At 50.1% G+C, this 25,762-nt stretch overlaps 1 protein-coding gene across 3 annotated transcripts in view; it reads right to left on the reverse strand.

Annotated features, from left to right (window-relative positions):
• The window catches only part of STRADB (STE20 related adaptor beta), a 119,683-nt gene that overhangs the window by 17,353 nt on the left and 76,568 nt on the right, over positions 1–25,762 (reverse strand). For all 3 annotated transcript variants that reach the window (XM_088465254.1, XM_088465253.1, XM_088465252.1), the window contains exons 7-9: positions 18,054–18,177; positions 15,462–15,633; positions 14,149–14,253 (exon numbers count right to left, since the gene is read on the reverse strand). In XM_088465254.1, the coding sequence (XP_088321380.1) occupies positions 14,149–14,253; positions 15,462–15,633; positions 18,054–18,177 (401 nt within the window). The remainder of the gene's footprint in view (positions 1–14,148; positions 14,254–15,461; positions 15,634–18,053; positions 18,178–25,762) is intronic.

Consider the following 25,762-nt stretch of genomic DNA (forward strand, 5'->3'; position numbering starts at 1 on the left):
AGATGCCTTCCCCAACATCTGGAGCGTCATCTATGTCCACTTCACGTGATTCGATTTCACCAGCTGACCTGGGACTAGATCTGGATGTTAATGCACCGCTTACCACACAGGCAATGTTCCAGGTTTTTGCGGCGTTTCGGTCAGACGTGTTAAATGGTGTGGATACTTCTATACAATCTATCCGAGCAGATATTCTGGGGTTGGGAGATCGTACAGACCATCTAGAGGTGAAGGAATTGGTCTCATCTCATAACGAACTCCTCTCAGCCCATGCAGAACTCCAATCAGAGGTTTCATCTATGAGAGATAAAATGGCGGATATGGAAGACCGCTCACGAAGAAACAATCTGAAGATCCGCGGTGTCCCAAATTCTGTATCTAACACAGAGCTACCAGATTACGTTTCAAAGTTGTTTCTTAAATTGGTGCCAACGGCTTCTCAACAAGACCTGTTAATTGATCGGGTTCATCGTCTTTCCAAACCGAGATCAGGATCTGGAAATTACCCACGAGACACTTTAATGCGTGTCCATTTCTTTCATTTCAAAGAGCAAATCTTGCGTGCTGCACGTCAAGCTGAAGGCACGGACACCCTAGGGGGTCTTCAAATCTTTCCCGATCTGTCTGCTTCTACTCTGTCCAAAAGACGCTCTTTCCAGTCCATCACTTCGGCTCTAAGAGATAATGACATTACATATCGTTGGGGGTTCTCCGTAAAGCTTCTGGTTAGCTACGAGGCTTCCTCATACGTAATCTCTACTGTGGAAGCTGGAATTAAGCTTCTGGCGGAATGGGACATCCCAGTGTCTACTCGAGCTTCTGGACCCAGCGTTCAAGTAACTCAAGACTGGTCTAAAGCTACGTGAGAATACTACATATATACAGCTACTGTAATAATTATGTTTTATTCTTGTCAGTTCTGTTTTCTCGATAGGATCAGAGATACTAGATTACATATTTTACATGAGCTAGTTATTTCTTATGTATGTTTTACCATGTGTTTTCTTGTCTGATTGCACCAAATTGAATGGCAACAATTTTATACTGGTATTTCTTACAGTTCAAGGACCTTATTTACCAATAAGAAATTAGGGGAGGGAACCCTTGAGAGTTTTCCTTCTTCTTACTATTGCAAAAATATGAGATATGGTAAGAACTTACCCTTGTTATCTCTATTTCTACGAAGTCCATAGGGTTCCACAGGATACCTTGGGTGTATAGGTGTGACGTCAGTCGCTGGGCACCATAGAGTTAAGCTTTTCAGCCTCCCAGGATGCACTAGGGTCCCCCTCCTATACCCCGCCCCCGAGCCAAGGCACCTCAGTTAGTTATCAAGCCATAGGCCGGAGGAGGAGAAGGAAGAGAGAGAAAAAAGATCTGGACACATACAAGAATCACATTCTCACTAGAGGGAGACGGAAAACCGGTGACCAGAGCAAAGCCCATCTGCAGCACAGGTGCGACAGGGCGGGAGTCCTGTGGAACCCTATGGACTTCGTAGAAATAGAGATAACAAGGGTAAGTTCTTACCATATCTCATATTTTCTACTTCAGGGTCCATAGGGTATCCACAGGATACCTTGGGGATGTCCCAAAGCAGTATCCTTTAAGGGTGGGGACGCTCCTGTGCAGAAAGGAGAATCCGCCGCCCGAAGGAAGCATCCTGAGAGGCGAAGGTGTCAAACCTGTAATAACTCACGAAGGTATGGACAGAGGACCACGTAGCTGCCTTGCAGATCTGAACTGCCGAGGCACCACGTCGAGCTGCCCACGAAGGACCCACAGACCTAGTGGAATGAGCCTTCAGAGAAGGAGGGACCGGTAGGCCTTCATGAAGATAAGCTTCAGAAATAGCCATACGGATCCAGGCTGCCAAAGTTTGCTTTGAAGCAGGCCAACCCTTTTTACGGAAGCCATAGAGGACAAACAAAGTGTCCGACTTCCTAAACGAAGAAGTGCGGTCAACATAAGTCCTTAAGGCCCGCACAACATCCAAAGAGGCCTCACCCACGGAAAGACCCGGTGAGTTAAAGGCCGGAACAACTATTTCCTCGTTAACATGAAACTGGGAAACAACTTTGGGAAGAAACTCGGGCCGAGTGCGGAGCACTGCCCTGTTCCCATGAAAAAACAAAAAAGGGGGTCTACAAGAAAGAGCCCCTAACTCAGAAACACGTCTGGCCGAAGCAATGGCCAGAAGGAAAACAGTCTTAGCTGTTAGCCATTTAAGATCCACTGAGCCCAGTGGTTCAAACGGCGGTCCTTGGAGAGCCCTCAGGACCACAGCCAAATCCCAAGGCGCCACAGGTGGAACAAAGGGCGGCTGAATGCGGAGAACACCTTGCATAAAGGTGCGCACATCCGGGATTGTAGCAATCCTACGGTGAAACCAGACAGATAGGGCCGAAACCTGTACCTTCAAAGAAGCAAGGCGAAGCCCATGATCTAGTCCCGCTTGCAGGAAGGCGAGAATCCGAGACAGATGAAACTCCCGCGGTGCATAACCTCTTGGTCGACACCACTGGAAGAACGTATGCCACACGCGATGGTATATCCTCGCGGAAGACTGTTTCCGAACTCGTAACATGGTACGCACCACAGAGCTGGAAAACCCCCGGGACCTCAGCATGGCCGTCTCAACAGCCACGCCGTCAAAGACAGCCGAGTCAGGTCCGGGTGAAGGCAAGGACCCTGAGACAGAAGGTCCGGTCGTAGCGGCAACCGCAGAGGACTGTCCACGGACAGACCCTGAAGGTCTGAGAACCAGTGCCGTCTGGGCCACGCGGGAGCTATCAACAGGAGCGTCCCTCCTTCCTGTTTGAATTTCCGGATTACCCGTGGAAGAAGGGAGACCGGAGGGAATAGGTATGCGAACTGGAACGTCCACCGGACGGACAGAGCATCCACCAGAGACGCCCCTTCGTCTCTTGTGTGAGACCCGTACACCGGCAACTTGTTGTTGTGCCGGGACGCCATGAGGTCGATCTCTGGAAGACCCCACCTGTCCACCAGTAGTTGAAAAACGTCCGGGTGCAGGGACCATTCCCCCGGATGAACGTCCTGGCGACTTAGAAAAGTCCGCCTCCCAATTTAGCACTCCCGGGATGAAGACCGCTGATATGGCCGGAAGATTGCGCTTCGCCCAAACCAGGATCCGAGAGACCTCTACGAGAGCCGCCCGACTGCGAGTTCCTCCTTGCCTGTTTATGTAGGCCACGGTGGTAGCGTTGTCCGACTGGACCTGCACCGGGTGACCCTGGAGAAACCGCTGTGCCTGCTGGAGAGCATTGAAGACCGCACGGAGTTCCAAGATATTTATTGGAAGCTCCGCTTCTGTCGGCGTCCACCTGCCCTGGAACAAGTGTGGACCCGAAACTGCTCCCCAGCCCCGAAGACTGGCGTCCGTTGTCAACAGGACCCAATTTGGAACCCAGAACAGACGTCCCTTGTTGAGGTGGGTCATCTGTAACACCACGCAAGGGACAGGCGAACCTCCGGGGTGAGCACAATCGTCTGGGACTTCAGAGACTGAGGCAGCCCGTTCCACTTGGACAGGATCAGGTGCTGCAGAGGTCTGGAGTGAAACTGGGCATATTCCACCATGTCGAACACCGACACCATGGAACCCAGTAACCTCATCGCCGAGTGTAAGGACACCCGGCGGCTGTGCAGACAACTGCGCACCCTTGACTGTAAAGCAGAGATCTTGTCCTCCGTCACGAAGATCCTTTGCGGTCCCGAGTCCAATAAGGCTCCAAGATGCAGAATCCTCCGAGACGGGATTAGAGTGGACTTCTGCCATTTGATTAGCCAGCCGTGCCGTTGCAGCAGTGCAATGGTCAGGTCCAAGTGGCGTAACAGGAGCTCTGGAGATCCTGCCACCAATAACAGGTCGTCCAAGTACGGCAACATGCGGATTCCCTGCAGCCGCAGAGAAGCCGCCATGACCGCCATCACCTTGGTGAAAACACGTGGTGCTGTCGCCAGGCCAAAAGGTAATGCCCGAAACTGGAAGTGGTCGCTGCGGATTGCAAACCTGAGGAACTGTTGATGGCGCAAAAGAATAGGGACATGCAGGTAAGCGTCCTGTATGTCCAATGACACCATGTAGTCCCCAGGTTCCAGCGCCAGAATGATGGACCGTAGGGTCTCCATCCGAAACTTCGGGACCCGCAAAGACTTGTTGAGTGCTTTGAGGTTGAGAATCGGACGATATGACCCATTGGGTTTCTGTACCAAAAATAGATTTGAATAGAAACCCTGGCCCCTCTGGGAGAATGGAACCGCCACTATAACTCCAGCCTGGAGCATAGTGTGCAATACCTTCCGCAGCTCCGTAGCCTTGTTCCGGTCTGATGGTAGACCCGTGGTGAAGAATCGAGCCGGGGGTCTGTGCCGGAAGGAGAGGGCGTATCCGTGGGAAACCACCTCCAGAACCCAAGTGTCTGTCGTAGTGGTCGACCAACACTGGGCGAACTGTAGCAGGCAGCCTCCCACCCTGGGATCCCCCAAAGGGAGGCCCGGACCGTCAGGCCGCAGGCTTGTCATCTGGCTTGGGGGCCGGACGTCTGGTACTCCATGCCTGCTTCCGGGGCTTGGCCGATTTCTTAGGACCAGCCTGTCGAGGAAACGACTGTGGTTTGGGCCTGCCCTGGGCCCTAGATGACCGAAAGGACGATGGTCCAGAACCAGAAGGAGCAGCGGCCGACGGGAGACAAGCCGATTAGGCTGCCGCCAGCGTGGCCACAATCTTATCCAGATCCGGACCGAAGAGAACTTCTCCGGTAAACGGCAACGCCTCCAGACCCTTTTTGGAATCTGCGTCCGCCTTCCAGGATCGCAGCCACAAGGTGCGACGAGTAGCTACCGCTGCTGAAGAAATTCTAGACACCAGAGTACTAATGTCTAGAGCCGCCTCGTTGATGTAGGTGGCCGAATCACGGAGATTGCCAATCAACTCCGCCTGTTCGGCCGGACAGTCGGAATCAAAAGAAGCCTCTAATGAATCCGCCCAGCGCTCCATCGCTCTGGCTACCCAGCAAATGGCCATAGCCGGCCGTGCTGCCCCCCCCCGCAAGGGAATAAGCGGACTTCAGGCAGATTTCCACTTTGCGGTCCGTAGCATCCTTAAGGGAGGACATGGATGGCATCGGCAATGTGGCACTACGGACAAGACGGGTCACGTGAGAATCCACCTGTGGAGGGGATTCCCACTTCGCAAAATAATTATCCGCGAATGGATAAGCCACCGCCAGGCGCCTCTGCGGCTGGTATCTTTTGCCAGGCTGTTTCCACGCCTCCTCTAAATGGTCCACCAACTGACCCGAAAGAGGAAAGACTGTGGCATCGCCCTTCACATCCTTGAAAAAGGCATACTTAGATTTAGCCGCTGGGGGAACTTCGTCCTCAATCACCAAGGCTGTGCGGACCGCCCGAATAAGTCCAGGAATATATACTTTGGACTTAGCATCAGCATCCTTAGTATGGAGAGGTTCCTGATCGTAAGGATCCAGAATCTCCCCATCATCGGACGTCCCCTCGTCATCCTCATAAGGAGCCGACAGAGACGCCACCGGCCGTTTATGCGGCCGCATCACAGACTCCCCTTGCAACACATCCGACAAGTGCTGTACAGAACTCGTCAGGGAGCTAACCCACGCTGGCTCCTGAGAAACCGGGAGCGGGGAAATAGGGAGACTGTGGGGTACCACCAATTGTCGTGGGAAACCCTGCATGGGTGACGACACCACTGACTGCTGGGATAAACCCATCGGTGTAAACGCGGGCTGCGGAGCTAACTGGCCCACTAAGGCTGTAAGCGCCTGAGCGAAACAAGCCCAGGGCGGCTCCTGTACCGGTGCTGTAACCGTAAGAGGCCGCGCCATGGACAAACACTGCCGGCAAAGGCCCTCCGCGCTACCCTCCCCCTCCGCTAACGGTACTTTACACGTAGTACACTGTAGCCGGAGGGGAAAATCACTTTCGGACATGATGGCACCACGTATGTGACCTCTCTCACCAATTATAACTTAAATAGGCGAGAGACCACCCTCCAGCACCGCACCGCAAGGGCTTAGCAGAAAGAACAGGGACAGTAATAAAGCTGACAGTTTAGAGAAAAGTTACAGGCAGCAGCGCTAGCACAGTCACATACAATGCAAAGAAAATCAATTTCTGCACTAACAGCGCTGATCACTCAACTACGCAGACACAGGGCCTGGTAGGACACAGCGCTGCATACACAGACCTGACCACAGCGGAGGAGAGGTATGCGGGGGGACCCAGACCACGATGCTTCCGTCCAGCGCTTCCAGCAGCGTTCACCATGCGTTCTGGAGAAGATGGCCGCCGAGGAGCAGAGAGGAGGCTGGCCTGGGGGAGGAGCGCTGCCACAGGACCAGTCGGCAGCATGCAGAGAGGGCTGTGTGCAGCGGGGGAGGCGCCGGCTGTGAGACAGGGAAGGCGTGCTCCCCTGGCATGCATTTAACCCCTGGGACGCCGCAGCGCTACCGCTCTGCTGCGGTCCGCTGTCCCAGGGGGTAGTGGAAAGCGCAGGTTGGTCGCCTGGCTCCACGCTGCAGCCAGTCCCCAGGGAGCCCCCTGCCTGGGGACTCTGGACCATGTGACCAGCGGGGACCCACCGCGGGACCCCGCTGCTTACCTTTGTCCCCCTTGGATCCGGCCATGGTCCAGAACATCTGGGGTCACCGCTAGCTGTGACCCCAGATGCTCACCAGCATCCCCGGATCGGTACCAGCGTTCTGGTACCGGCGGGGGTGTAGGGAAGACAGCATGGACGTCAGGACTGACTGTCCATGCTGTACATCCAGATGTGCAGCCACAGCTGCACTGAAGAAAGCTTCAGGGGCTCTTCTAGCCCCCACTCCGACAGGTGCACCCGACGCCGGCCGGGCACCAAACTAAACTGAGGTGCCTTGGCTCGGGGGCGGGGTATAGGAGGGGGACCCTAGTGCATCCTGGGAGGCTGAAAAGCTTAACTCTATGGTGCCCAGCGACTGACGTCACACCTATACCCCCAAGGTATCCTGTGGATACCCTATGGACCCTGAAGTAGAAATGTCTTAACTTGAGACCCCTTCCTTGTACGCCTATAGTTAAATAAGTACATTTAATGCATATTGATTTTATTGTCTTGTGTAATTCAGATTTCGAAAACGCTCATAGTATTATTATTATATTTGATGTTTTGTGGGTTTAGCGACTCCACGTTTATATTGTTCGCAAAGTGGATGAGTTTATGTAAGTTTGGTCTTGGAATTAGCTAATGTGCGTTTTAGACTTCTAGAGTGACTTGAATAGTTCTTACGCACCTTGCCTTGTTGTTGTATCTTTTTTGCTACATTCCCATACCTATGTTGTCCACTTGCCTTTGTATTTTGTTACCAATATACTGCATGGGTGGCTTTTGTCTCAGGCCATGTTCCTCCATGTTTTCGGTTTTGCCGTTTTTTTCCCTATGCGGCAAACATTTTAACCCTAATTTTTTGGGTTATCTCAGTTTCCCTTATGTGTTCCTTTTTTATGTGTCTTTTTTGTATTTTTTCTGGTTTTATTTGTATTTTGGGTACCATAGGCCACGTTACTCCACCTCCGCTAGAACCTTGGGTATTTATATCAAACTAACGTCTCTTATTTATGGATTATAGATTATGGTTCAATTTTTTTTCTTTAAATGTACATGGTCTGAACTCCCCTAACAAGCGCAGGCTAGCTTTGTCCACCTTCCATAGACATAGAGCTAAAGTTGTAGCACTACAAGAGACTCATTTTTCATCTTTGGCCCCGCCGATTTTGAGAGATGTGAGATATAATGTTGCATATTATGCGAACGGTCCTCTCAAAAGGAATGGTGTGGCTGTGCTGTTCCATAATTCAGTAACTTTCACTTTAGCTAAAAAGGTAGAGGATAAGAACGGCCAGTATCTGATATTAGTAGGTCAGCTGGATGGTAAAGAGGTTACATTAGTTTCTCTCTATGCCCCTAATACGCTTCAAAACCCGTTTCTCAGACGAGTGTTTGAGGAAGTCCACCAGATTAGACGCGGTCATACGATTATAATGGGTGATTTTAATTTAGTCCCCGATAGTCGAATAGATAAATCGTCAGTTAATGTTTCCGGAGTGAACAGGGGCGTTGCCAATACATCTGCTCTGCTACAGAAGCTCTTGGCGGAATTTGATTTATACGATGTGTGGCGAGTTCATTCGCCTAATGTGAAAGACTACACGTTTTTCTCACATGTACATAATACTTATTCACGTATTGATTTGATTCTTTTAGACAAACATTTACTCCAACATTCTCGCCAATCCAGTATCAAGCCTATAGTTTGGTCTGACCATGCTGCGGTAACGTGGACTTGGGATGGCCATAATACAAGATTTCCCCCTATACCATGGTGTTTACCAGATCACTTATTATCTACCCCCGAAAGTGTTAAACCATTAGCTGATGCCCTGGAATCCTATTTGGCAACTAATGACCCACAAGACACTTCTAGCACAACACACTGGTGCGCCCTCAAAGCTGTCCTTAGAGGAATGATGTTCCTTGAAATGTAATGATAATTCATGTTTTTCAAAGCCCTTTTTCGAAAAACATTAATTATCGTTACATTCCAAGGAACATCATAATAGCTCCATTAGAGATGTCCGCAAAGCTCTGGGCATCCAAATAGTAGAAAAACATTGGAGAAAGAAAAAGCTAGATAGTAATCTTACGAGAATGGAAATGAAAACGATTTATGAATTAGGCACTTTACATCCAAAGGGAATGAATATGGATTTTGAATTGAAATGGTTCTTATAAATTTTATAATATTTTATGTACAGTCTTTTATCTGTTTTTATCCTATTATTGGATTTATGGTCTATTCTTTTTACTTTATATATATTGATGTCAAATAATTATATTTGGGCATATGCAGAAGAAGACACATTATTTTTAAGCTTTACTATGTTTTTATATATTTACTTACATAATACATGGGGACTGTTTGGACCTGAGACCTATTCTCCACAGGTTAATGTTATGAATGATCATGATGGAGGAGACACGTAAATGAGTTCCACGTCTTATGCACGCTGTCCACTGACTATAGTGAGTGGAACGCATGAATCTACTCTAAGCACTTCCGTAGACCAGAAGTGTATGCGTTCCACGGGATGCGCCAGGTGGAACGCATAAAATACAACTAGTGGAACGCATGAACCCGTCCAAAGTACTTCCGTAAACAGGAAGTACATGCGTTCCACAGTATCCATCGGGTGGAACGCATACAATACCACGGGGATTCTCCGACCTCGGACAGACATGGGGATGGGGTGAATCCATCACCGTCAGGAATGATGACCTCAGTGCATAAAGATCTATGCCCAACTATAGAGCATATATCACTGTAAGGATGGTATATTATATTCACATCAGGCCAGCCGACAGGAACCGGAAGTCTATGCGTTCCACATGCATGGTGCAGTGGAACGCAAACGATATATGTATACATAGTCCTTATATTTAAACAAAGGAATTTCTATATGATGGTCAAAAATGTGATGTATGTTTATTCATTTAATTATTTTTATGAATTTAAGGTATGTTTTAGTATATTTATTCCCCTCCAGTAATGGACCAATGAATGAGAAGGGAGGGGTATATAAAGGTAACAGTCAGTACAGCCCTATACACCTTGATAAAGGCTTTTTTAAGCAGAGATGTGTTGGTGGTGGAATTGTGAGGAGGTGACCGTCCAGACTGGGCTACAGCTGGTAGATTCTTGGTCCCAGGAGGTATCCTGTGTAAAGGTTATACTGAGCGCTTGATGGTGTTTGAATTCACCTGGTCTTGAGGTACGCTGATTCACAATTGTTTTAATTAAGGAAATTTGCCTCTTAATAAAACTGTATCACACTATTTGCGACCCATCTTTGTTCCCCTTCTTATCATTTGAGGAACAAGGGATATGCACGCTGGTGTGAGAAGAGGACAAAGTGGTAAATATGATTGGGCTGACTGTCTGGATTTTAAGAAGTTATTTCTACCCTTAGAAATACCCGGTATCTTGGGAAGGGGGAAGTTCTCTCCCTATTAAGTACATTTTCAGAACTTTTTTAGTCCATGTGTCAACGGACATTTGTAATATACTATTAGAAGACTGTGATCCTCAATTAAGGTTTTGCTCAGGGTTTGCTTTGTTTTATTTATTGTCATTATTTGGTGTGTCTAACAGGGTGTACACCAGAACCCTTTGTAGCATTTCATAATTACAGAAGCGCACCCATTGTTACCCACTTTTTGTCCATTTCTGAAGACTGCACTGTACAGGGTGCGGCCTGGCGTATACAGGGTCATGTAAGGCTACCAATTACTGTACACATTTTACATGTTACCCCAAACGTACCCTTGTAGTGCCAACCTGCCCACACACAGTAAGATCTGCAATGTGCCCCAGGATTACATCACAGCCTTACTGCCCCCACTGGCACACAAATGCGGAGAGGGCTGGGGGCAATGATTGTAACTGGTAAACCACATGACAAGGGGTTGATGGAGATACACATTGAGGGATTCTCTATAATGCGTTGTGACCTGTATACGTATCGGAGTCATTCCAAGTGATTCGGAATTGTGCGGCTCTTGGCTGTATCTCCCTTGCAGCTGAATGGGTTTTAGTGGGTGGCAATGGGGCATCTAGTGTAAGGGCTTCGTTTTATTAAAACTTGCCACAAGTATAATAATAATAATAATAATAATAATAATTACAGAAAATGTAAATAAATGATTCCATAAAATCAAAAACTTAATAAAAAAAAAATACATAATATTACTTCATATTATACCTTATCTAACCTAATACAAACACTTATCTACCCTACTACCTATATACAATCCTCCACCTGCAAGGGAAAACTAAGCAAGGATTTAGAAACCACCTCAAGTATAAGGAAACTATCTAAATCATACATCAAACCCTAAACTATATTACCCATCACCACCAACACCTACAGGCAGATGTATGCAAACCTTTCCATAAGAAAACAAAATACTTAAAAAAAAACATCTACAAGGGAGTGAAAATATAGAAAAGAAAACCCAAAGCTGGAATTCAGAGAGACTGTTTGCCACCCACTCAAGAGGGTTTCAACTGGCCCCACCGACGAGACCAGCTGACAGCATCCAACATCTCCCTATCCAGATCCATCATCCTTCTCACCTCTTGAAGAATCAAACCCACCACATTCCTATAGGAGAGGACCTTTTTCCTTATGGACACCTGACACTGTGCGCTCCACGTGTGAAATCTAACTGCTAAACTAACTAAATAAATCGTGACTAAATTAAATCCACCATATCTTCTGACTACCTCATAAACCCACTCAGGGTAACTAAGCTCCGAAAGGCACGGAATACCAATGGCTTATGACACCTCCTCATAAACCTTTACATTAAAGTGACACTCAAGCAGAAAGTGGTCCATCGTCTCCACCACCCCTGGACACTCCTCCCGTGGGCAACCACGATCATTGGCACTCTTCCATCTGAGATTCTCCCCAACATAAAGTCTTCCGTGAAAAGAGAGCCAAGCAATGTCTCTAAACTTCTGCGGTATCCTCTGTGAATTTAACAGAGCTAACCCGGCCGAAGTGACATCGCTCGGACAGTCCCTCAGTGACAGACAGCTGGTCATGGAAGTGAGTCTACAAAAATCTTCTCTCCAACTCCCTTCTACAAAAGTTTTTGACTTCACCCACCACCATGCCAAAACGCCTCATCACCTTCAAACTCTGGATGACGTAGATTGGGAGGTAACCACACCGAATCCGAAAGCTTTTCACCTGGCCACCCTCTAGCCACAACCTGAGGAAGGGGAACATCCAGAATCTAAATCCCTCTACCCACCGAGGGGGAGCATCTAAAATCAAACTCCCAAGATTAAATTTTAAAAAGGCTGTTACAAAAAAAGACAACAGGGTTTATCATATCTAAAACCCCATCTTTCCTCAGTCTGTAAGTGATGTTTCTCTTGACAATATTGACCTTGTTTTCCCACAAAAGAAGGAAAAACAAGGAATTCAATCTGGACCACATAGAATGAGGCAAAAAACACACATAACTGACATATAAAAAAAATCGGAATCAAGTAAGTAAGTCTTACACAAGTCAACCCTTTCCCTCAGAGATAACGTCCATCTCTTCCAGCTCTCTACCTTCTTGGTAGCATCTTCCAGCTTCTTATCCCAGTTTAGGGAGGCATGGTCACCATGGTCAAATTTTATGCCTAGAATTTTAATCTGCTGGCTGGCCCGAGGGAAGCTGTCCGGAAGGCAAAATTCATCACCCTCCTCCCCCATCCAGAAAACTTCACATTTTTCACGGTTTACCCTGGAGCACAATGCTTCAGAGTATTCACAGAATAGATGTTCCAAATCACGGGCCTCTGCCTGCGAGGAGAGAACCACCGTGACATCATCTGCGTAGGCCACCACATTTAGCGGAAACTCCGGGCTCAGCTGCACCCCCACTCACAGTTCCGCTCTCTCCCCTTCTGACGAAGGGGTCAATGGCAAAAACATATAGGAGGGGGCTCAGGGGGCATCCCTGATGAACACCAGAGCCTACGCCAAAAGTGGGATCCACCCAACCATTTACAAGTGGGAAGCTCTCGGCCTGACGATAAATAGCCTGCAGCCAATTCACCACCCGCTCTGGAAGACCATACCTTTTCAGTAGGGCCCAAAGATACCCATGGTTTACCCGATCAAAAGCCTTAGATTGATCCAATGCCAGTAAATACTTTCCACACTTCTCAGCCCTGCACCGCTCAATATGACCTCCCAGACACCTAGGACAGCACTAAAGGTGCTACGGCCCTTCACTGTACAGTGCTGAGAGGCGGAAAGCAACAGCTCAGAAAATTCCGATAGCCTATTGAACAGTACCATTGCCAAAATCTTACTGTCCGTATTAAGAAGGGCTATGGGGTGCCAGTTCTCAATACGGGACGGATCCTTTCCTTTAGACAGTAGTATAAGGGCAGATAACCTCATGGAAGGAGGGAGGACTCCCTCATCCAGGCTCTCATTAAAAACTTCCACAAGGAGAGGAATTAAAAGTTCTGAAAAGGTCTTATAGAATTCAGATGTTAAACCATCCAGCCCTGGAGATTTTTTGGAGTTTAACCCCTCTATCGCTATCTTAACTTCCTCTGCCATTATGTCACTCTCTAAAGATTCAAAAAGAAACAACATGAGAACCCAGACCTGGTGTCCTCCTCAGAAATTCCTCCATCCTCTCCCTGATGAGTGAATGCTCAGATAAAAGATCTGAATAATAGGACTCAATCACTTCCAGAATGCCCTTCTTATCAATATGAAGAACACCCTGACCATCCTTCAGTCCCCTGATCTCTTTGGAACTCCTACAACTCTGGTAGGGATCTGGCGAGTGGTATGTTCCATAATCCCTCTCCAGAACCAAGGATGCCAGTCGGTTGTACTGAAATTCCTTCACCCGGAAGATTTCTCCACTATCTCCCTCCTCAGAGATCAAGAGATCCAATTTCTTTCTTAAGCTATGGTAGATGTTATGTCTTAACAAGTTTTTTTTAGCTATAGACCCAAGGAAAAACTTCCAGATTCTCTTTTTAATCACCTCCCACCACTCAGATCTACTCCAACCCGCCTACAAAAGTGTCTCCTGAGATTGAAAGAAGACCCTAAAGGATTGTCTAACTCGCTCTTCTTCCAGAAGCTCTGAGTTCAATCGCCACAGGCCCCGTCCTTTCTGAGGGGTTTCTGAGGCATTCAAAGTTACTGAGAGAAAAGCCTGATCGGAAAACTCCACTAACCTCACCCCTAAAGATGAGGTCTTTGAAGATTCCTTAACAAAAAACAGTCTATTCTAGATCTATGACTTCCACTAAAAAATGTGAAACCTGTGAGGTCTGGGAAATGCCGAATATGCACATCTACCAGACCCGCCTATCTAATCATACTAACTAAAAAACATTTCCCCATCCCTATCTCCGAGTGTCACTCGTGGTGGCTGTATGTGAGCAGTAATCACTGACAGTACTAGTCAGACAAGCGCGGAGCAGAGTTAGCTCCCGGCAGTGGGCAGAAGTCACTCACCTGAGTGCGGTGCATGTGTGAGAACGGCACCCGCCCCGTAGCTAGCTCACAGGCAGTGATTCCAAGGCTGTAGATGTCAGACTTCACACTGTACCCATGGAGATCCTTAGTAATTAAAACACATTATTTGTACATGAATATATACCAGTACAGTTACTCAGTAATAACACAATGGCATAGTTGCACGCCCGTTTTGCTGACGGATCTAGTGACTGTTTGCACTATATAAGTCTGAGCCGGGAGTACACAACTATGGGCAACTATGGGCATCTCAGCCACTTCTCCGCTTCTGGCTGGTAATGGGGTATTCACAGGAAGGCACATTATACTGAGGGCATACCAAGGGTGTGTGGGCACAAGGGTGGGCTTTGCAGCAATGCCACAAAAGCAAATCATTATTCAAGCGTCTGGTATATATGATTATCTATAGTATTGTGACATACTAACAATACGGCATTCCCAGTAATATCTAATGGTCAGGGGCACTGGGGAGACTGTGCCATATTCTCATCATTACGTGCGACTCCCATGCGAAGGTTCTGATCCAATAATTAATTACAGCTACGGTCAGTGAAAGGTAATACGAGAAGAGGAAGAATAAAAGATTGTTTTGATTTAGGACCCAACATCCAACACCCAAATACAGAGAACTGAGGGCCTGACAAAGCAGCCGGTGTAACGCCGATAATTTAGCAGATTGAGCGATTCTTTATCATTGTGCATGCCTGAAATTTGCACTGCACACGCGCTGCGATTGCTTGCATTGTGTTTACGTACGCAATAGAGGATCCATTCGCAAAGTGAGTGTCATGTGGGGGTGGTAACGAAGGGGGGGGAGGTAAACGTAGGCGTGTCTGACTATATAAATGGCGTTTCATGGGCGTGCATAAATTAGCCATGGCGGTTGCAGTCGCAGCATGAGCGCACGTGTGAGGAGAGCTGCAGTGTTTGCCGTACATGCTGTGTGACTGCCCGATTTGCGCCGGAAGTACCAATGTTTCCGCAGGAGTGCGACATTGGACGGGTATGAGAATGCAGCAGTGGGCGTCTTTATGCCGGGATTTGCATTGCTTTGCAGCTGCGCCAGGCCCTGAATACTGCGTTTTGTCGTGTACTGTGCGTCTGACAGAACCGATGCTGCCAGTCAGGGCTGAAGTACAAGAAACCGCTCAGACAGCAACGTAAGTGACTGAGCTGAAAGCCACCTACTGTAATGCTCCTACGGTTATGACCTTAGGTAAAATCGATGCCGTCACTATGTCAGGTCACCGGCACTGGCACTCAGAATGGGTAACGGTGAGGAAAGTACTGACCTGTCTGAGTAGCTCAGGACTTAGCCAAGGAAGCCCTCCGGTACTAAAGGGAGGAAAGTCATAGGCCACCTTCACCCTCTGGCTCCTGGTAACCATACTGCACAGGTGGCCAAGGGCAGACAGAGAAACCAGGCCTTCATCAGAGATCAGGATGTGACTGCCTTTCACACTCCTAGGACAGAGCAAGGAAATCATTACACAAAAGCGTAATTAGAGGATTCTTATACTCACATTAGATGCTCAGCTTTCAGCCCATTGAGGTATCGCGGTGGAACACAGGAGAGTGGGAACTTTAAATGTGAAAGTCTGTCTGTCTATAGTGCTTTCCCTTCTCTCCCCGGCTTCCGGGAACTAGTCACGTGTCACCCTCAGGACGGAGAAGAAATAAACAGAGGATGAAAATAACAGCGTCCTCCTAGAACAGTGTTGGCTAACCTTGACACTCCAGCTGTTGTGGAACTATATATCCCAGCATGCCCTGCCACAGTTTTAGCATGCCCTAATAGCAAAACTGTAGCAGTGCATGCTGGGTTATGTAGTTCCATAACAGCTGGAGTGTCAAGGTTAGCCAACACTGTCCTAGAACATCAAACTACTACTGGGGACATGAGTGTCAGGGGGGCGCCAGTGTCCCACCATGGACACTAATAAAATACCCATAGGTACAAAAGCCCTCTTTTCTTTTTTCACATATATCTCTATTATTAAAGCACCACACTACATCCAAGAAGGATTCACAATTACATCAAACAGAGGAGATTGTAAATCAAATACACACAGCATAATGTGAGGATACAGCCCACAGGAGCCAGTGTCGGCAGCATCCATTCTGCCAATCCTGGTCAGACAACCCTCTTGGGGTGGCAGTAGGTCAGAGAACCCCCTAGTGGTGGCATCAGGTCAGAGAACCCCCTAGTGGTGGCATCAGGTCAGAGAACCCCCTAGTGGTGGCATCAGGTCAGAGAACCCCCTAGTGGTGGCATCAGGTCAGAGAACCCCTTGGTGGTGGCACCAGGTCAGAGAACCCCCTAGTGGTGGCATCAGGTCAGAGAACCCCCTAGTGGTGGTACTCGCATAATGTTGTGTGTGAAAGAATGCGAGGGAAAAGAGCTTGGTTATGGGATATTTTGCTCCTACTTGTGCATATGTCATTGGTCTTTTAACTGAAGTATCAGTAAGACATCACCCACCCGCCCCTTCCACCATAGTGTACAAGGAAAAGCAACCATGCCGTGTTGAAAAGCAGGGTTGTCCACTCACACCAATGTCACTGTGTGCCCTGTGCACAGACTGCTATGTAGCCTATTCTATTCATGTGACCGCAGGCCCAAAGTACCTCTCCCCCCACCCCTTACCCGCCACACACATGGTGCCACACCTATCTCACCAATGTCACTGTGTGCCCTGTGCACAGACTGCTATGTAGCCTATCCTATTCATGTGACCGCAGGCCCAAAGCCCCTCTCCCCCCGCCCCTTACCAGCTACACACATGGTGCCACACCTATCTCACCAATGTCACTGTGTGCCCTGTGCACAGACTGCTATGTAGCCTATCCTATTCATGTGACCGCAGGCCCAAAGCCCCTCTCCCCCCACCCCTTACCAGCCGCACACATGGTGTCACACCTATCTCACCAATGTCACTGTGGGCCCTGTGCACAGACTGCTATGTAGCCTATCCTATTCATGTGATCGTTAGACAAATCCCCTCTCCCCCCACCCCTTAACGGCTGCGCTCATGATTCCACACCTATCTCCTGAGGCCTTATCCTTAAAGCGGTAACACAAACCAGCTACTCCTGAGCGGCTGCCATAATGCTGGAAGAATCCTAGCCAACCAAACTTGGGGGACTAGAGAATGGAAGCCCCACATGAAGCAGCTGCAGGAAGGAGACCCCCCAAAAAACTCCCAGGAGCTAGACACCAGAGTGGAGTAAGTCATGGACCTGGCCCAGGCTGGTTCCGTAACCTCGGATGCAGTACGTCTAGCCAGGATGGCAGGCTGAGCAAGGCCCAGCAATGCCTGTCTGTCCCATTGGCGATACAGCATGGCAGGTGGAGCAGGTAAGTCCTGTGATAGGCTCCTAGCCTCTCCTGTCCTGGCAGCCACAGGACAATAGCAGAACATGATCAGAAAAATGAATGTGAACCTACCAGACAGCCCACTGTGCCCAGTCAGAGAAACAACAAGTGCAACCCCGGAATCGCACTGAGGGCAGGGCACGGAAGGACGGGAACCCCGGCTGCTTCTGCACTGAGAATGACAACATGCCAGGGAGGAGGAGGTGCATGAAGAGCAGCCGTCCCCACGATGATCCCGCTCACCCAGAGGCTTCAGTGCTGGGAGTGGGGGTCTCTATGGCCCCACAAAGCCGCCAGCACTGTATGTGCCGCCTACAGAAAGCCTCTGTATAACATTAGCAATAACCTAATGCTACATCAGCAGCACAGGAGAGCGCCCCACACCCTGAGACCGAGACCCCGGCAGGGAAAGGGGGGGGGGGGATGGGGCTACAGGCAGAGTTTCACATATAAAGGGTCCGTACTGTGCAGGAAATGCAAAATGATAGAGACGCTCCGTGTAACCCACCTGTGAATATATCCATTGTGATGCAGGTAATTTAGTCCTTTTAATGTTCCATACAAAATGTTTCCTATTAAAGCTTCATTCATGCCGTCAGGATAATAGGTCTTCAGGAGGCTGCTAGCAGAGCCTAGGAGATACAAACTCTGCACATCAGACTTACATCCCTTCTACAGAGGGTTCCCATCCAATCAGACTACATTCCAGACATAAACGCCTAGAGCCATGGAAAAGTCACCCCATTAATGCCCCCATTCTGTGCCTGGCACTGCCGCACACCTCCAGGTACCCAGTATCACCTGGATATACCCATGGCTTCATTGGAGGTACATGGAGGTCACCTGGTACCTGGATATACCCATGGCTTCATTGGAGGTACCTGGAGGTCACCTGGTACCTGGATATACCCATGGCTTCATTGGAGGTACCTGGAGGTCACCTGGTACCTGGATATACCCATGGCTTCATTGGAGGTACCTGGAGGTCACCTGGTACCTGGATATACCCATGGCTTCATTGGAGGTATCTGGAGGTCACCTAGTACCTGGATATACCCATGGCTTCATTGGAGGTACCTGGAGGTCACCTGGTACCTGGATATACCCATGGCTTCATTGGAGGTACATGGAGGTCACCTGGTACCTGGATATACCCATGGCTTCATTGGAGGTAACTGGAGGTCACCTGGTACCTGGATATACCCATGGCTTCATTGGAGGTACCTGGAGGTCACCTGGTACCTGGATATACCCATGGCTTCATTGGAGGTACATGGAGGTCACCTAGTACCTGGATATACCCATGGCTTCATTGGAGGTACATGGAGGTCACCTGGTACCTGGATATACCCATGGCTTCATTGGAGGTACCTGGAGGTCACCTGGTACCTGGATATACCCATGGCTTCATTGCACTCTGCACTTTTAGGTGGCAGTGGGGTACAGACATTATAGCAAGGGGGTTACACACGTAGTGACACCTGTACTGGCTGATTTTACCACTTGGCACATGCTGCATTTTGGTGTTTAATGAACCCTTTGCTGCTGAGGGTTTTCTCCCCCCTGTGCTGAGACCATTTCTCAGTGTTAGAGCCCATCACATTATAGCTGCTTTTCCTGTTACAGAGGACTGTGTAGTGTCAGAAAATACCACACGTCTTATTGTGCATTCTAACATATGACATAAAATGTAAGGATAGAATCACATGAGCCAAAACCAAATAGGATGTATTTGCTATAAATACCACAAGACTTTCACATATACAGTAGGTGCCAATCTTGCTGTAATTTGGTGTCATTTTGGGCATATATGGATTTACCGTACTGCAGGGTAATATTGTCTGCTGATCACAGATGATTACCGAACAACAGCTACTAGGGACACCCAACTTTCATATATGGGTATAATAAATATATATATATATATATATATATATATATATATATATATAATATGAGATATGGTAAGAACTTACCCTTGTTATCTCTATTTCTATGAAGTCCATAGGGTTCCACAGGATACCTTGGGGTATAGGTGTGACGTCAGTCGCAGGGCACCAAAGAGTTAAGCTTTCAGCCTCCCAGGATGCACTAGGTCCCCCTCCTATACCCCGCCCCCGGGCCAAGGCACCTCAGTTAGTTACCAAGCCATAGGCCGGAGGAGGAGAAGGAAGAGAGAGAACAAAGATCTGGACACATACAAGATTCACATTCTCACCAGAGGGAGACGGAAAACCGGTGACCAGAGCAAAGCCCATCTGCAGCACAGGTGCGACAGGGCGGGAGTCCTGTGAAACCCTATGGACTTCGTAGAAATAGAGATAACAAGGGTAAGTTCTTACCATATCTCATATTTTCTACTTCAGGGTCCATAGGGTATCCACAGGATACCTTGGGGATGTCCCAAAGCAGTATCCTTTAAGGGTGGGGACGCTCCTGTGCAGAAAGGAGAATCCGCCGCCCGAAGGAAGCATCCTGAGAGGCGAAGGTGTCAAACCTGTAATACCTCACGAAGGTATGGACAGAAGACCACGTAGCAGCCTTGCAGATCTGAACTGCCGAGGCACCACGTCGAGCTGCCCACGAAGGACCCACAGACCTAGTGGAATGAGCCTTCAGAGAAGGAGGGACCGGTAGGCCTTCATGAAGATAAGCTTCAGAAATAGCCATACGGATCCAGGCTGCCAAAGTTTGCTTTGAAGCAGGCCAACCCTTTTTACAGAAGCCATAGAGGACAACAAAGCGTCCGACTTCCTAAACAAAGAAGTGCGGTCAACATAAGTCCTTAAGGCCCGCACAACATCCAAAGAGGCCTCACCCACGGAAAGACCCGGTGAGTTAAAGGCCGGAACAACTATTTCCTCGTTAACATGAAACTGGGAAACAACTTTGGGAAGAAACTCGGGCCGAGTGCGGAGCACTGCCCTGTTCCCATGAAAAACCAAGAAAGGGGGTCTACAAGAAAGAGCCCCTAACTCAGAAACACGTCTGGCTGAAGCAACGGCCAGAAGGAAAACAGTCTTAGCTGTTAGCCATTTAAGATCCACTGAGCCCAGTGGTTCAAACGGCGGTCCTTGGAGAGCCCTCAGGACCACAGCCAAATCCCAAGGCGCCACAGGTGGAACAAAGGGCGGCTGAATACGGAGAACACCTTGCATAAAGGTGCGCACATCCGGGATTGTAGCAATCCTACGGTGAAACCAGACAGATAGGGCCGAAACCTGTACCTTCAAAGAAGCAAGGCAAAGCCCATGATCTAGTCCCGCTTGCAGGAAGGCGAGAATCCGAGACAGACGAAACTCCCGCGGTGCATAACCTCTCGGTCGACACCACTGGAAGAACGTATGCCACACGCGATGGTATATCCTCGCGGAAGACGGTTTCCGAGCTCGTAACATGGTACGCACCACAGAGCTGGAAAACCCCCAGGACCTCAGCATGGCCGTCTCAACAGCCACGCCGCCAAAGACAGCCGAGTCAGGTCCGGGTGAAGACAAGGACCCTGAGACAGAAGGTCCGGTCGTAGCGGCAACCGCAGAGGACTGTCCACGGACAGACCCTGAAGGTCTGAGAACCAGTGCCGTCTGGGCCACGCGGGAGCTATCAACAGGAGCGTCCCTCCTTCCTGTTTGAATTTCCGGATTACCCGTGGAAGAAGGGAGACCGGAGGGAACAGGTATGCGAACCTGAACGTCCACCGGACGGACAGAGCATCCACCAGAGACGCCCCTTCGTCTCTTGTGCGAGACCCGTACACCGGCAACTTGTTGTTGTGCCGGGACGCCATGAGGTCGATTTCTGGAAGACCCCACCTGTCCACCAGTAGTTGAAAAACGTCCGGGTGCAGGGACCATTCCCCTGGATGAACGTCCTGGCGACTTAGAAAGTCCGCCTCCCAATTTAGCACTCCCGGGATGAAGACCGCTGATATGGCCGGAAGATTGCGCTCCGCCCAAACCAGGATCCGAGAGACCTCTACGAGAGCCGCCCGACTGCGAGTTCCTCCTTGCCTGTTTATGTAGGCCACGGTGGTAGCATTGTCCGACTGGACCTGCACCGGGTGACCCTGGAGAAACCGCTGTGCCTGCAGGAGAGCATTGAAGACCGCACGGAGTTCCAAGATATTTATTGGAAGCTCCGCTTCTGTCGGTGTCCACCTGCCCTGGAACAAGTGTGGACCCGAAACTGCTCCCCAGGCCCGAAGACTGGCGTCCGTTGTCAACAGGACCCAATTTGGAACCCAGAACGGACGTCCCTTGTTGAGGTGGGTCGTCTTTAACCACCACGCAAGGGACAGGCGAACCTCCGGGGTGAGCACAATCGTCTGAAACTTCAGAGACTGAGTCAGCCCGTTCCACTTGGACAGGATCAGGTGCTGCAGAGGTCTGGAGTGAAACTGGGCGTATTCCACCATGTCGAACACCGACACCATGGAGCCCAGTAACCTCATCGCCGAGTGTAAGGACACCCGGCGGCTGTGCAGACAACTGCGCACCCTTGACTGTAAAGCAGAGATCTTGTCCTCCGTCACGAAGATCCTTTGCTGTCCCGAGTCCAATAAGGCTCCAAGATGCAGAATCCTCCGAGACGGGATTAGAGTGGACTTCTGCCAGTTGATTAGCCAGCCGTGCCGTTGCAGCAGTGCAATGGTCAGGTCCAAGTGGTGTAACAGGAGCTCTGGAGATCCTGCCACCAATAACAGGTCGTCCAAGTACGGCAACATGCGGACTCCTTGCAGCCGCAGAGAAGCCGCCATGACCGCCATAGCGTCCTGTATGTCCAATGACACCATGTAGTCCCCAGGTTCCAGCGCCAGAATGATGGACCGTAGGGTCTCCATCCGAAACTTCGGGACCCGCAAAGACTTGTTGAGTGCTTTGAGGTTGAGAATCGGACGATATGACCCATTGGGTTTCTGTACCAAAAATAGATTTGAATAGAAACCCTGGCCCCTCTGGGAGAATGGAACAGGCACTATAACTCCAGCCTGGAGCATAGTGTGCAATACCTTCCGCAGCTCCGTAGCCTTGTTCCGGTCTGATGGTAGACCCGTGGTGAAGAATCGAGCCGGGGGTCTGTGCCGGAAGGAGAGGGCGTACCCGTGAGAGACCACCTCCAGAACCCAAGTGTCTGTCGTAGTGAACTACCAACACCGGGAGAACTGCAGCAGGCGGCCTCCCACCCTGGGATCCCCCAAGGGGAGACCCGGACCGTCAGGCCGCAGGCTTGTCATCTGGCTTGGGGGCCGGACGTCTGGTACTCCATGCCTGTTTCCGGGGCTTGACCGATTTCTTAGGGCCAGCCTGTCGAGGAAACGACTGTGGTTTGGGCCTGCCCTGGGCCCTAGATGACCGAAAGGACGATGGTCCAGAACCAGAAGGAGCAGCGGCCGACGGGAGACAAGCAGATTTGGCTGCCGCCAGCGTGGCCACAATCTTATCCAGATCCGGACCGAAGAGAACTTCTCCGGTAAACGGCAACGCTTCCAGACCTTTCTTGGATCTGCGTCCGCCTTCCAGGATCGCAGCCACAAGGTGCGACGAGCAGCTACCGCTGCTGAAGAAATTCTAGACACCAGAGTACTAATGTCTAGAGCCGCCTCGTTGATGTAGGTGGCCGAATCACGGAGATTGCCAATCAACTCCGCCTGTTCGGCCGGACAGTCGGATTCAAAAGAAGCCTCTAATGAATCCGCCCAGCGCTCCATCGCTCTGGCAACCCAGCAAATGGCCATAGCCGGCCGTGCTGCCCCCCCTGCAAGGGAATAAGCGGACTTCAGGCAGATTTCTACCTTGCGGTCCGTAGCATCCTTAAGGGAGGACATGGATGGCATCGGCAATGTGGCACTACGGACAAGACGGGTCACGTGAGAATCCACCTGTGGAGGGGATTCACACTTAGCAAAATAATTATCCGCGAACGGATAAGCCACCGCCAGGCGTCTCTGCGGCTGGTATCTTTTGCCAGGTTGTTTCCACGCCTCCTCTAAATGGTCCACCAACTGACCCGAAAGAGGAAAGACTGTGGCATCGCCCTTCACATCTTTGAAAAAGGCATACTTAGATTTAGCCGCTGGGGGAACTTCGTCCTCAATCACCAAGGCTGTGCGGACCGCCCGAATAAGTCCAGGAATATATAATTTGGACTTAGCATCAGCGTCCTTAGTATGGAAAGGTTCCTGATCGTAAGGATCCAGAATCTCCCCATCATCAGACGTCCCTTCGTCATCCTCATAAGGAGCGGACAGAGACGCCACCGGCCTTTTATGAGGCCGCATCACAGACTCCCCTTGGAACACATCCGACAAGTGCTGTACAGAACTCGTCAGGGAGTTAACCCACGCTGGCTCCTGAGAACCCGGGAGCGGGGAAATAGGGAGACTGTGGGGTACCACCAATTGTCGTGGGAACCCCTGCATGGGTGACGACACCACAGACTGCTGGGACAAACCCATCGGAGTAAACGCGGGCTGCGGAGCTAACTGGCCCACTAAAGCTGTTAACGCCTGAGCGAAACAAGCCCAGGGCGGCTCCTGTACCGGTGCTGTAACCGTAATAGGCCGCGCCATGGACAAACACTGCCGGCAAAGGCCCTCCGCGCTACCCTCCCCCTCCGCTAACGGTACTTTGCACGTGGTACACTGTAGCCGGAGGGGAAAATCACTTTCAGACATTATGGCACCACGTATGTGACCTCTCTCACCAATTAAGTATTAAATAGGCGAGAGACCACCCTGCAGCACCGCACCGCAAGGGCTTTAGCAGAAAGAACAGGGACAGTAATAAAGCTGACAGTTTAGAGAAGAAAAGTTACAGGCAGCGCTAGCACAGTCACATACAATGCAGAGAAATAACAATTCCTGCACTAACAGCGCTGATCACTCAACTACACAGACACAGGGCCTGGTAGGACACAGCGCTGCATACACAGACCTGAGCCACAGCGGAGGAGAGGTATGCGGGGGGACCCAGACCACGATGCTTCCTTCCAGACTTCCAGCAGCGTTCACCATGCGTTGCAGAGAAGATGGCCGCCGAGGAGCAGAGAGAAGCTGGCCTGGGGGAGGAGCGCTGACACAGGACCAGTCAGCACAGTGCAGAGAGGGCTGTGTGCAGCGGGGGAGGCGCCGGCTGTGAGACAGGGAAGGCGCGCTCCCCTGGCATGCATTTAACCCCTGGGACGCCGCAGCGCTACCGCTCTGCTGCGGTCCGCTGTCCCAGGGGGTAGTGGAAGCGCAGGTTGGTCGCCTGGCTCCACGCTGCAGCCAGTCCCCAGGGAGCCCCCTGCCTGGGGACTTAGGACCATGTGATCAGCGGGGACCCACCGCGGGACCCCGCTGCTTACCTCTGTCCCCCTTGAATCCGGCCATGGTCCGGAGCATCTGGGGTCACCGCTAGCTGTGACCCCAGACGCCCACCAGCATCCCCGGATCAGTACCGGCGTTCTGGTACCGGCGGGGTGTAGGGAAGACAGCATGGACGTCAGGACTGACTGTCCATGCTGTTCATCCAGATGTGCAGCCACAGCTGCATGAAGAAAAAGCTTCAGGGGCTCTTCTAGCCCCCACTCCAACAGGTGCACCCGACTCCGGCCGGGCACCAAACTAAACTGAGGTGCCTTGGCCCGGGGGCGGGGTATAGGAGGGGGACCTAGTGCATCCTGGGAGGCTGAAAGCTTAACTCTTTGGTGCCCTGCGACTGACGTCACACCTATACCCCAAGGTATCCTGTGGATACCCTATGGACCCTGAAGTAGAAATATATATATTTTCATGGCATGGGAAAACATCATCAGGGGATCACTAAGGAGCCCTATCATTTGTAAGAGGTGACCCCTCTCTCTTATTAAGATGGTGCCTGGTAATTCTTAGCAGCCTGGTTGGGGGGGGGGGGGGATCTTGCCCTATGCCTGGTCTACATGATCTTTCTGTGGAGGTCGGTAATCCGTGTTAAGAGATCTCTACAATCTATAAGGAGACGTCAGTTGGCAGCATTTGCGCACAGACCGTTACACCCGGAGATCAGGAGAGTCCGCTGGCTCCCTTGGTGGAGCAAATAGCAATGCCCGCTGAGGTCCGAGCGTTGGGTATATGACTAATGCGCCTGGTGATCTGGAAACCCTGAGAGAATAATACTAGTTTTCTTATACACCAGCGGTACTGGCGCTGTAGGGAGTCCCCACTGGTGAGAATTTCTTCTATAGGGGGCGCTATATCCA

The sequence above is a fragment of the Taudactylus pleione genome, unplaced genomic scaffold, assembly GCF_031769625.1.
Source record: "Taudactylus pleione unplaced genomic scaffold, aTauple2 ptg001928l, whole genome shotgun sequence".
NCBI classification, from domain to species: domain Eukaryota; kingdom Metazoa; phylum Chordata; class Amphibia; order Anura; family Myobatrachidae; genus Taudactylus; species Taudactylus pleione.